At 36.9% G+C, this 13,402-nt stretch overlaps 1 protein-coding gene across 1 annotated transcript in view; it reads left to right on the top strand.

The window, feature by feature from the left end:
* PPAT (phosphoribosyl pyrophosphate amidotransferase) overlaps positions 1 to 13,402 on the top strand; it is a 51,088-nt gene that overhangs the window by 30,845 nt on the left and 6,841 nt on the right. The window contains exons 2-6 of the mRNA XM_036264559.1: positions 8,010 to 8,076; positions 8,659 to 8,865; positions 11,782 to 11,894; positions 11,993 to 12,138; positions 13,090 to 13,162. Coding sequence (XP_036120452.1) covers positions 8,010 to 8,076; positions 8,659 to 8,865; positions 11,782 to 11,894; positions 11,993 to 12,138; positions 13,090 to 13,162 — 606 coding nt within the window. The remainder of the gene's footprint in view (positions 1 to 8,009; positions 8,077 to 8,658; positions 8,866 to 11,781; positions 11,895 to 11,992; positions 12,139 to 13,089; positions 13,163 to 13,402) is intronic.

The following is a 13,402-nucleotide window of genomic DNA, read 5'->3' as shown; positions in this document are numbered from 1 at the left end:
ATATAATATGGTGACTTGATGTTAGATTTCTAACACAGTTTTGCAACTGATTTTATAGTATTATAGTGGTTATTTTAATCACCATATTATGTTGTGTTTATCTTAGGTTTCATGTTCATGTTTAATAAAAACATAGTTCAGAATCCAGCATATATAAGTCATTAAAAAAACACTTTAACCCTGGCTGGTTTGGCTCAGCAGTTAGAGCGTCGGCCTGCGGTCCAGAGAGACCCGGGTTCGATTCCCGCTAAGGACATGTGCCTCGGTTGTGGTTTGTCCCTGGCCCTGGTTGGTCATGTGGGTGGCGGCCACTCGATGCGTCCCTTTCACGTCGATGTTTCTCTGTCTCTCTCATCCTCTCTCTCCCTCCCACTCTATCTGAACAAAAAATGGAAAAACGTCCTCGGGTAAGGATTAAAAAATAAATACATATTAAAAAACAAAAAACAAACACTTTATAGTCCTGGCAAGTTTGGCTCAGTGGTTGGAGTGGTTTGGCTCAGACCAAAGGGTCATGAATTCAATTCTTGTCAAGGACATGTGCCTGGGTTGCAGGTTTCCTTGGGGCCGTTCCAGGAGGCAACCCATCAATGTGTCTCTCTTACATCAATGTTTCTCTCTCTCCCTCCCTTCCACTCTTTCTAAGAAGATAAATGGAAAAATATCCTCGGGTAAGGATTAACAAAAACAAACCACTTCCTAGCATTTTCCTGAGGTAGGGAGTTGTTCTTATTTTGGGTTTATTTAATGTCTTTGTTTTGAAATACTTTTCAGTATTTTTCCTTATTTGGTTTAAACTTCAGTAAGAATTTAGAAGCTAAAAGGGGATTTATGTTAACTTTAATTGGGTAATAAAAGCATCCTTGACCTCATTATGGATTTGATATTATTTACTTTTAAATGTAAAATTCTGTTTGTGTCTTAGACTCCCCAGAATGCTAAGTGATATGCTCATTAAATATTAAGCAGCTACTACATGTAATTTTGGCTATCAGATTTCTTATTATCCTTAAAGAATAAAGGTTGGAAATTTGAAGGGTAATCTTTCTAGAAAGGCAATTTACATTTTGTTAAAGAGATCATTTGTTTTTAAAATGATTGTTTTTAAGTATAGATTGATTTTTAAAAAAAGAGCCCTGGCCTGTTTGCTTCAGTGGTTAGAGCGGGGACCTGCGGACCAGAGGGTCCCAGGTTCAGTTCCCACTAAGGGCACGTACCTCTGTTGCAGTTTGTCCCTGCCCCAGTTGGGGTCATGTGGGTGGCAACCAGTCAGTGTGTTTCTCTCATATAGATGCCTCCCCTCCCCCCGCTCTATATGAGGATAAATGCAAAAATGACCTCAGGTGAGGATTTAAAAGAGAGAGAAGGAGAAACAAATTAATTGTAAGTGTTTGTTTTTGGCCCATTATACTATACCTAGTTCCAATGGTCTGACATGAGAAACCAAAAGTAAGGAGTTTCCTGAGATGTCTTTCTTATCTTCTAGTGTAACTGACATTTTGCCTGGGAAGAGAACAGAATTCCTTTTAGAAATAAGTACTAAAGAAAATTAAATTGGATTAACATAACGTGATGCTAGTAGCTTGAGCTGAATTTGATTGTATTCATAAAGGATTATAGATCTATGGTATATTTTGTAACAAAGTGGTATTATGTGGTTTAAAGAAAAATCTTAATTTCTTCCATCCCTTTTGACACGGTTTATTTTGAACTTCTACTAACTCTAATAAGTTTCTAGAGATGGTTGTGGTTAGTTTTCAAAGTAAATTACATTTTTAAAAATGAAATGTTTTCACTTATATTTGTATTTTAGATGCATTAACATGGTAGGCACTTTTAAAATGATATTAACAATGTAAAAGATAATCAGAAAAATCTTGTTTTATTGGCATATATGGTCAAATATATTATGTAATCAATTCATTGATATATACTTAACTTTTGAGAAATTAAGTTATGCTTACATGGACCAAGAAATATGTAATTTAAAAGAACCATGCCAACCTTGAAAAATGAAGAAGTCTCTCCAGATTTCCTTGTTTTATGATTTGGGTGCTTTTATACAGGTTTTCACAAAATGATCCATAGGCTACTTTTTAAAGTAATTAAATGAAGAGGGTAAAATTGAGGGGGAAAAGTAAGACTTCAAAGGACCTAGTACATAGAATTTGGAACTTGATTGGCACAGGAAGTTGGAGATGATCATAATTAGAATGAGGCTGCATACTGATCAGGAGGAAGTTAAGTGCATTTTAATTGCTCTTCGTAATTTCTGAAATTAAAGATGTATTCACCTTCATATGCTCCTATATAGTTTTTCAATTTTGTTTACTGTGTAACAGAAATAGCACTATCTTTTACCTTAGACCAAATATAAGGTGTGGTTTTAATGACATAAAAATTCATTTAAAATCACGACTCACCTCCCTGGCCAGTTTGGCTCACCGGTTAGAGCATCAGCCTGCGGTCTAGAGAGACCTGGGTTTGGGTTCCGCTAAGGATGCATACCTCGGTTGCAGTTTGTCCCTGGCCCTGGTTGGTCGTGCCGGTGACTGCCACTTGATGTGTCCCTTTCACGTCGATGTTTCTCTCTCTCTCTCCCTTCCTCTCTCTCCTTCCCAATCTATCTGAACAAAAAATGGGAAAATGTGCTCGGGTGAGGATAAAAAAATAAAATAAAATAAAATCACCACTCACCATTATATTTAGAGGCATTCCATTAAAGAATAAAAAGAGGCCCTGGCTGGTTTGTCTCAGTGGTTACAGCGTCAGCCCGCAGACCAGAGAGTCTTGGGTTCAATTCCAGTCAAGGGTACGTACCTCGGTTGCGGTTCATCCTGGCCCAGTTCAGGATTGTGTGGGAGACAACTAGTTGATGTGTCTCTCTTACATCGATGTTTCTCTTTCTACCCCCTCCCTTCCACTCTCTCTAAAAACAAACAAAGTAACAAATCAATGAAAAAATATCCTCTGGTGAGGATTAACAGAAAGAAAAAGAAAAGAAAAAAAAAAGAGGAAAACTTTATCATCTAAAAGATTATATTAGGGATTTCTTTATTAAAGTATAAAAACAGCCCTGCGCCCTGGCCGGTTTGGCTCAGCGGTTAGAGCGTCCGCCTGCGGTCCGGAGAGGCCCGGGTTCGGTTCCCGCTAAGGGCATGTACCTTGGTTGTAGTTTGTCCCCGGCCCTGGTTGGTCGTGCGGGTGGCGGCCACTCGATGTGTCCCTTTCACATCGATGTTTCCCTCTCACTCTCTTCCTCTCTCTCCCTCCCACTCTGTCTGTACAAAAAATGGAAAAAATGTCCTCGGATGAGGATTAAAAAAAATAATAAAATAAAGAAATAAATAAAAACAGCCCTGGCCGGTTTGGCTCAGCGGTTAGAGCGTCTGCCTGCGGTCCGGAGAGACCCAGGTTCGGTTCCCGCTAAGGGCATGTACCTCGGTTGCAGTTTGTCCCCGGCCCTGGTTGGTCATGCGGGTGGCAGCCACTCGATGTGTCCTTTTCACATCGATGTTTCTCTCTCTCTCTCTCTTCCTCTCTCTCCCTCCCACTCTATCTGTACAAAAAATGGAAAAATGTCCTCAGGTGAGGATGAAATAAGAAAAACAAATGAAAAATAAGGGAAGTACCACTGTTTTCAAATGGCACAATTATATAAATTTAAAATTCTCAGAGTAACAGTTGTCAAAAACTTTAAATCAGATTTCATAGTAATTTGAGTCTAAATTGGAGTTAGGGAATGTTTTGGATTTAGTTGAGACTATGGAAAATAAAAATCTGAAATTACGTAAGAATTCTCTTTATGGAGAACTGCATAAGATAACAGATATATCCAGGTAATTTAACACCTAAGCTTGATGATGAGAATAATAAGGAAAAGTAGGGTTTGCTCTTACTAGTTTTTTATTTTATTATTTTTTAAAATATTTTTAATTAATTTATTTTTGTTACAGATGTTTCTCCTCCCCCCCCCCCCACTGACACCCTCTTCCCCATCCTCCCCCCACCCTGTTCCCAGCTTTGTTGTCTACGTCCATCGGTTATGCATACATGCATATAAATTCTGTGGTTAATCTCTTCCCTCCCCACCTCGCCCTCTTCTGAGGATTGTCAGTCTGTACCCTACTTACATGACTCTGGGTCTATTTTGTTCATCAGTTTGTTTAGTTCATTATATCCTAGCAATAAGTGAGATCATGTGATATAGGGCCTAGTTTTTTAAAGCTTTTTTTTTCTTTATTGATTTTAGAGGGGAAGGGAGAGGGAGAGAGAGATAGAAACATCGATGAGAAAGAACATCGATTGGCCACCTTCTGCATGCCCCCAACTGGGGGTTTGGACCACAACCTGGGCATGTGCCCTGACTCGGAATCAAACCAGTGACCTCTTGGTGCATGGGTCAATGCTTAACCACTCCACGCCAGCTGGGCTAGGGCCTAGTTTTATCTTATGTTAGTAGAGAGGGGCCTGGAACTGAACATACAGGTTGGTTTTTTTGTTTGTTTGTTTTTTGCTTAAGTTGATAATTTCTAGTATGAATCCCAAAATTGTTTGCAGGGGCTACATGCCCTAGAGATCTTTTTTCCTTTTTTTTTTTTTTTTTTTTACAAATTTTCTTTATTGATTTTAGAGAGAAAAGAAAAGAGAGTGGGAGAGAGAGACATCGATGAGAACATCGATTGGCTGCCTTCTGCGTGTCCCCCACTGAGGATCTGTCCCACAACCTGGGCATGTTCCCTGACCAGGGAATTGAACCTGTGATGACCTCTTGGTGCATGGGTCGATGCTCAGTCACTCAGCCACACCGGATGGGCAGCACCCACATCTTCAGTGGGCCAACTTCTTGTGAAAATCAAGGCCATTTAGAAGCTGAGTAATTTACTTATCATTGGTCAATATTGAAAGCATTGAAATGATGAAAAGTGCAAGGTGATTAACCGAATAAAATAATGTAATTCTATTTAACATGATAATGACTGTGAAGTTTTTTTAGAATTTGGTAGAGTATTAGAAATATAAAGGGAGTAAGTAAATTGGGTGGATTTTTTAACCAAATGATTTATTAATAAACTTTAAACAAGTTGTTTAGATAACCCAAGATAACCCAACTGTAATCTTATCATTTTAACCCCGTTCTCATTGGTACCTTTATTATACCACTTACTGTTTTCTCTTTGGGTGTTACATTTATTCATGGTTCCCTCCTTTCTGTGGTTAGACTGAATGCATGTAGCTCAGTGCTATTCAGACACAGGAGGCATTACAGATTTTGAGTTGAATTGAACATAGCATCTGTGAGACTTTGCTTTGGGGGAAATCTCCTTACTGCTTGTGATTTCCCTCCCCACTTTGCCTAGTGATGTATTTGGCTTCTGCAGACAGTGAACAATTTCTATGTAAATAGTGTTGGGCTTAACAATACAGCAGGTCAAGAACCTTGTTTTGATATCTAAATAATTTAATTATAAGTCATTTAATCTATCAAACCTATTTTTGTTTTACATATTGTTAAAGTGTAGCTGTTCTTTCAAACATGTAATGAAGTTGTTTATCAGTTCATAGTATTCTAGTGCTTTTATTTATAAATTTAGGAAAATGGAATGTTAATATAAAGCAGAAAGATCTGTTTTTTTGGAGCTGTGGGAAAACAATAGTTGAGCAATATAGGATTTTTTTTTTTTTTTTTTGCCACACTTATTAGATTAAAACCTAACAAATATCTTCATAAACTAATTTGTTTTCCAAAGACATATCAGATATACATAAGGATCAGTTGGCACTAGCAGTTGATGTCATTTTAATGTGGGGTTCATTTTCTCCATTTTACAGATTTTACCTCTTTTTAAAGTTAACTTTTATCTTTTGCAAAATATCTTAACAGATTAGTTGTTTTAATCAACTATGATATTTCAGTCTGTATTTATCATATGGACTTAGAAGTCCTGTACTTTTACAGTTGGTTGAGTAAAAACAAAAGAATGGCACTTTTCCTCTTTACCTTCAGTGGTCTCTGTACTTTGGCTCAGAGTTGCCAGGCACCTGCCATTTGCATCTTCCTCTTTTTGTAATTGAATGGCAGGTTCATACTACAGGACTGCATCCAAGTCATGGAATAATTTCATAGTTTTAGAGCTGTCTCCAGAGTTGTGAACATATTTAACTGTTCTGTATTCATATTTGAGATTTTTGTTCTTTGCCGGACACTTTTTCCAATCTCTGTATACTCCTAGCACTTGCAGCCTTTTAGCAATGTAAATAAATATTCCTTTATTTTTCAGTGTTCCATAAAGTTGTTTTCGTATATTTTTTTCTGTCCACTTAGCAAAGCTTTAGCCTCTTCCTCAGCCCACTGCTTTCCTGCTCCACTCTCCATGTTGAAAGTGACCTGAAAATGATTCACAATTTCTTGCCAAGGTTTTTGTTGCCTAGGAAACCAGAAGGCTCCTTTTCTATAAGCTCCAAAGAACTGAAAAGATCTAGTTTAACTGGTTCAAGCTGCCTGAGGGGAGTAACTTGAGAAACTGCCAAATAAGCAGGCTTTGTGATTAAAGAAGCCAGGACCTAAATGATTCCAAACGTTATTCATTTCAGCTTTTAAGAAAAATGACCCTTGAGACAAAGGCAAAAGAAAACCATTTTTTATTTTTTGAAAACCATTTTGTTTAAAAATATATTTTCTTACATAATTTAATCTGGCTTACTAAATGATTATTGATTTTAAAAATTGTTCTGGAAATGGTTGGCACAGATTCTTTCTGCCCTAAGGTTTATGGCTGACTTTAATTATTTCTTCTCTAATATGAATCTCTTAGTCTTCTAGCATCAACAACTTAAAGACCATTAAATAAAGAAATCCTAAATCACAAATTATGTAGTCTGTTAGGGTGTATAATAGTATTCATATCTATTTTCAGCATAGTATTTAATGCACTGATGATTTAGTAAAATAATTTCTATTTTAATTTTTTAGAATTTTACTTTGCAAGTACATTTAAGGTAGTTTTTCTTGTTATTAAAATGCCTAAAAATTACAACATGTAATTTTGAAAAAGATTCTTTTTACCAAATTAATCAATGTATCATAAATGTATACATACATATATGGTAGAGATTTACTTTGTATTTCTACACTGATATATAGTCTTTGGAACAAAATTTTGTTAATAAACATCTAATTCTTACAGATCTTATTGAGAATTATTAAAAAGTGTTGAGTAGTTAAAAGCTTTATCATTTCATTTGAGTTTTTACTACAAGGTGGTGCAGACCCTCTAAGCCTTACCATGTTCCCCTACTTCCGGGCTATCTTTTGGCTTTCTTCTCTGAATCATCACCTAAAAATGAGGAAATGAGATACACATTGCCTGATCAGCTTAGGGTTTTTAAAAGCAGCATTTATTTTTTTCTGATAACAAAAATGTTATTTGTTGGAGAAAATTTGGAAAGTGCAGGAAAGCAAAATCAAAATTTATAAATTTCGCTTATAATTCCAGTACCACACTTAGCATTTTACCTGCTATCTTATTTGGAGGTTTTCATTTATATCTATATACTCATCTACACACTCAACCTTATTTAGAGGTCCCATAGTACAGAGGTCAGAAGCATTAAGTTCTGGAGTTGGATTGTTGGTGTTCTAATCTTAGCTGTGCCACCACTTTCTGAGTGGGGAAGTTAACTTCCTTTTCTTTAGTGTTCTCATCTGTAAAATGGGAATGGTAATCATAGTACCTGCTTCATAGAATTGTTGTGAAAGCCTAATAAGTTAGATCATGCATGTAAATGCTTAGGGCAGTACCTGGCATGTTAATTAGAAGTCAGACAATATCATCTGTTACTGCTAATCATCAGCATCATTGTCATGAGTAGAAATGACATTAGTGCTGGTAGCATTTAATGTATAGTCAGATTGAGTTCATCAATTCTTTTGTGAAAAGAATGTTTCATAAAGTTTATTGGCCTTATCAATGGGGTATATTTAAGTTGACACTTTTTTATATTCACAGGGGTCAGGAGAGTGCTGGTATTGTCACCAGTGATGGGAATTCAGTACCAACATACAGAACACACAAGGTATATTTGAACATTTAAAAATAGTTGATTATAAAGGTTACAGTAGCCAGATGTTATCTGGGAGTGGAAGAAGGAAATTTGAATAAATAATCTTTGTATTAACCATTTCTGTTTGTCAAATTAGGATATTTCTTTCCCAGTGATAGTTTGCTAGACAGACACAAACAGGTAATATATTTAAATACTTGAACATGCTTTGAATTTTTCAAATACAAATAATTTAGTATATTATATTTAATGATTTTTATTGTTTAATACACATGTCCTTCAATGTTTTAACAAAAAGTATCTCATAAAGCAACCATTTCAACATTGTGAATGTATTAAATGCCACTGAAGGGTTTTCTTTACAGTGGTTAGTTTATTATATGAATTTCACCTCAAAAATGTTTTTAATGCTTTACAGTTCTTAGAATTAGGTTAGTCTTTTTTTAAAATTAGAATTCTGAAGCACAGAAATTTGGTGAACTGCATTGTCTAATTGGGAGTGCCTGAGCCAGGGGCTAATTAAGGCCTCCACTCACCAGCTCCACTCACTGGTCAATTTTTTTCTAACATGAGCTTCTACTTTGACTTTGCAAGGGAATGGGTCTTATAAATCATGTCTTTACTGAAGAAAAGTTAAAGAAATTATATACTTCAAATCTTGGAATTGGACACACGAGGTACGCCACTACAGGAAACTGTGAATTAGAAAACTGTCAGCCCTTTGTTGTTGAAACACTTCATGGGAAGATAGCCGTAGCACATAATGGCGAATTGGTCAATGCTGCTCGATTACGGAAAAAGGTAAGGTTTTTTTTAAAAGTGCTTTTTCCTGATTGGGATAAATTAATGAAACGAAGTTATTAAGGATCTTGGTAAAGAATATTTTCTAATTGTTGCCACTCGTTACCTAACTGCAAAGAACAACTATCAGAATTACCTGGAGTACTTGTAATTACAGATTCCAGGTTATCACCTCAGGGTCTTCCGTCGGGCTGCTGCATTTACTGTGCTCCAAAGGTGATTCTGATGCACTGCTTTAGAGATTTGGAACATTGATTTGTGGTTGCTGTTAGAAGCACAGACAAATTAGGGTTTATGAACCCTTGCTATCACTTTAGCTTTGTCTCTCCGTTAACAGCATAAGAAGAAAATGGAAGATAAATTTGCAGATGATAAATATAAGAAAAAGGTGATTGGGAAATAATTATAGGAAACAGCCTGAGAAAAGAGAGAGAAAGAGAGTTATATTCTGTTTTGTTCTTATCTCGGTTTTTGGAGCTTTCAGTTTTAATTGTTCTATTTCTTCATCATTTTATCCACCCCCGCCCTGCTTTTTTTTGTTGTTGTTGGTTATTCCTCACAATATTTTTTCATTGGTTTTTAGAGAGAATGGAAGGGAGGGAGTAGGGAAGAGAGAGAAAAAAAAAAATTATGTAAGAGAGACACATTGACTGGTTGCCTCCTGCACGTACCTCGACCAAGGCTGGGGATCAAACCTGCAACCCAGATAGGTACATGCCCTTGACCAGGAATCAAACCCGCAACCCTCTGGTGTGTAGGCCAATGCTCTAACCACTGGGCAAAGCTGGCCAGGGTCCCCCCCTCTTTTTTTAAATACCTGGTATTTTAATATTCCTAGTAGCTTCTTATTCATCCATTTTTGCCATTTATTGATTAATGTCATATTTCTCTAGTTCATTATATTCCAATAATCTTGATTTGGTAACCTCAGAAATAAAAATCTTAGGTGGTATTTAATAGTAGGTTACACACACACACACACACACACACACATTCACACACACACACATTCACACTGCATTATCTTTTTAGCATTCTAGAACCAGGTATTTCATATGGGATAAATAGTTACAGAAATCAAATGATAGTGAATTGATGGGTGGAAAATATCTAGAACCCGTTTCTGTACCACTCATCGTTTTATTTTTTATTCCAGTTTAAGTTATTTCCCAGAGTTTTGTCCTTCCTGCCCTCTTCTTCAGCTCTGGCATTCCAAATAACAATAATTATATGTATGCTTTTCTGTCTCCAAATTTAAATATATATATATATTTTTTTTTTTTTTTAAATTCAGATTATCACAAAAGTATAAATATGAAATAAAGTTAATAAAACACTCACCACTTAAGAGATAACCACTAAAAGTTCATTTAATTCAATACCTGCATCATCATTTCCAGGCATAACCTCTTAACCCTCTTACTTGCTGGACTTTATCTCTACACATTCAGCTGCCTACTGAAAATGTTCTGTAGTGTCTGTTTAAACTCAGCCTCTGCATGACAGTGGAGGTACCCTTGTCCTGGTCAGTTTTTCTCAGAACTTCGTAATCATCATAGATGTTAGGGTGGCCAGTGATGCAGGCTGTGAAAGAATTCACAAAGAAGAAAAAATGCAGTGAGGACATTTATTTTACTTTCCAAGGGAGGAAAGGGCCAAGTACTGATAGTACAGTATTGGTCCCAAAGATAGAGTGGGTTGCTCTTTCATTAGGGTTTTAAGGAGTAAGCAGTTGCTATAGCGAAATGATAAGGAAGGGTGGGGGTTGTGCTAACTTATCTAGAAAAGTTACAGTGAGGCCCTGGCTGGTTTCTCAGTGGTTAGCGCATCGGCCTGCGGTCCAGAGAGACTCGGGTTCAGTTCCCGCTAAGGGCATGTACCTCGGTTGCAGTTTGTCCCCAGCCCTGGTTGGTCATGTGGGTGGCAGCCACTTGTGTCCCTTTCACGTCCATGTTTCTCTCTCTATCTCTCTCCCTCCCACTCTATCTGAACAAAAAGTGGAAAAATGTCCTTGGGTGAGGATAAAAAAAAAGTTACAGTGTGTTTTCCAGGAGGTGGTCAGGCAGATGTACTGAGGACATGCCTTATCAGCATTTTCCCATGCATGTAAAACAAGCTTAGAACAAAAGTTATGAAGAGTTCAAAGGAGAGGCCTGTTAGAAGGGGAAGGGAAAAAGTAGGGGCAGAAGTGGAGGAGGAATCCTCTCACTATCCACAAACTCCTTAGTGCGAATCATCCTGAAGCTGTTAGAACAGCAGGGAGGAGGGGTATTGAAGAGGGCAGCCGTATCTTGTCCTGCTGTTTGAACAGGGGAGCCAACAGTCTCCGGATTTAGTTATCAGGTGCTTCTCATAAATTGTGGAAAAGCCACAACAAAGAAAACGAGAGGCCTATTTTCTGTCCTTTCAATGAAGTGTATGCAACCAATTTTTATTACATCTTCTACAAATAAGTATTCAATACAGTTGATTCTTCTACTCTATTCGTGATCCTCAGTGAGCCAACAAACCTGGCTTGAGAATCCCCGCTGTAGTGTGTCACTCTTACGGGAATGTGTCCTGTTTGTCAGAAGGGTCAGGGGCTGAGAAAGTTAGAAGCACATCCCCAAATCCTGTGCCTTCCCAGCCCACTCCTCCCCGACTGCAGCTGTACATTCCTTCAAACTTAGCTTTCAAAAGCTTTTCTATACACTCCTGAAGCACTTCTTTTTTTCTGCTTGAAAGCCTTCAGAGACTTCCCATTGCTTCCAGCAGCTGTTCTTCATTCTTGTATACACATACCATTAGTAGACTGCAGGAGTTTCATAACCGATCATCCACACAGTACCCTCTCTCTTCCTATTATGGTGGGCTATCGGGTGAAGGGTGAAGTGGAGCTTCTTCTCTAATGATTACACTTTTCTGCCTTCTAAATAGCTTCTGCGCCATGGTATCGGTCTGTCAACAAGTTCTGATAGTGAAATGATTACCCAGTTACTGGCATATACCCCTCCTCAGGAACAAGACGACACCCCAGACTGGGTAGCAAGGTAATTGTAAATTTAAGCTTGCCACTCTGATAATGAGAGCTTTGCCTAGCATGTGTTTATAAATGAAATTACTTATTCAATTATTTAATTAATTCTAGGATTAAAAACTTAATGAAGGAAGCGCCCACAGCATACTCCCTACTTATAATGCACAGAGATGTTATTTATGCAGTACGAGATCCTTATGGAAATCGTCCTCTATGCATTGGTCGTCTTATTCCTGTATCTGATATAACCAATAAAGGTAATGAACTTCAGAAGGAATATAATTTCATAATGATTTTCTAAGATAATTGTTCTGTTAACACACCCAAAAATCGTTAGGTATATAGGAAAGGAAGCTTATGAGTGAGAAGGGGCTAGGTGAAAAAGAAAAAAATGGTACTTATTTTTAAAGTACATTTCCTTGAGTATTTCTGAGCATGGGCCACTTTTAATATTTTGAAGGGACATTCCTATTTTTTTCTGTCTGAATTGTCTATTTATATCCTTTATCCAGCTTTTTTATTTCTGTAGTATGATTTCAGTGATTTTCTTTTTGACTTAGAAGATGTCTTGTTTGAACCATGAAATTATAATGTTTGAAGGAATCTTGGGATCATTAATTTTTTTTGAAACCTCACCTGAGATATGCTTATTGCTTAAGAGGGAGAGAGAGAGAAACATCAGTGTGAGAGAAGCATTGATCAGTTGCCTCGTGTCCCAGTTGTAGATTGAACCCACAACCAAAGTTTGTGCCCTGACCAAGAAACAAACCCACAGCCTTTTGGTGTGCAGGACGATTCTCCAGTCTACTGAGCCTACTGGGCAACCTGGCCAGGGGTTGGATTAATTTTTTTTTCCACAAGCCATAGGAATAAATCAATCTTATTCTTTCACAATTATAACAGAAGTACATTTTTGTTTTGGGATAGTGAAAATTTTTAGGGCCACACATGCCCCCATATTTTTTTAAACCACTATATTCACTTGTATGGGCAGAGTTCTTGTTTGAAATGTGGATCTTTATTTTTTTTTATCTTTGGCTCAAGTCAAATGAAAATCCATGTGCTCTTAAAATCATAGAAATGATTCTGTGGGTTTTTTTTAATATCTGTGGGTTTTTATATCTATTTGGTGTTTGATTGTCTTGAAATAACCCTCTTTTAAAATTCCTTGAATCCAAGAACTGAATTGATTGTCTTGTGATTTACAGAGAAAAAACCTTTAGAAACAGAAGGATGGGTGGTATCTTCAGAATCTTGTAGCTTTTTATCTATTGGTGCAAGGTAAGTTTTACCTTACTCAGTATATTAGGTTTTTCCACATCAATAAAATATTTTAAATATTTTTATTTAAAAGTTTTTGATGTCTCCTAGAAGACATTTATAAATGCAAGGTTTTTTGTACATGGTGCTCAGCAGTTGCACTGACTTTAGTGTTCCAGTAATACCTTCTAATTCTGAAACTAGAATATTGCTTTCAAAGTGCCATGAGACTTATTTTAGAAAGGAAGAATTCTCAACAAG

This window comes from Molossus molossus, unplaced genomic scaffold (genome assembly GCF_014108415.1).
Source record: "Molossus molossus isolate mMolMol1 unplaced genomic scaffold, mMolMol1.p scaffold_m16_p_1, whole genome shotgun sequence".
In the NCBI taxonomy this organism is placed as follows: Eukaryota; Metazoa; Chordata; class Mammalia; order Chiroptera; family Molossidae; genus Molossus; species Molossus molossus.
The sequence above is the reverse complement of the archived record's forward strand: the minus strand, read 5'-3'. Positions and strand labels throughout refer to the sequence as shown.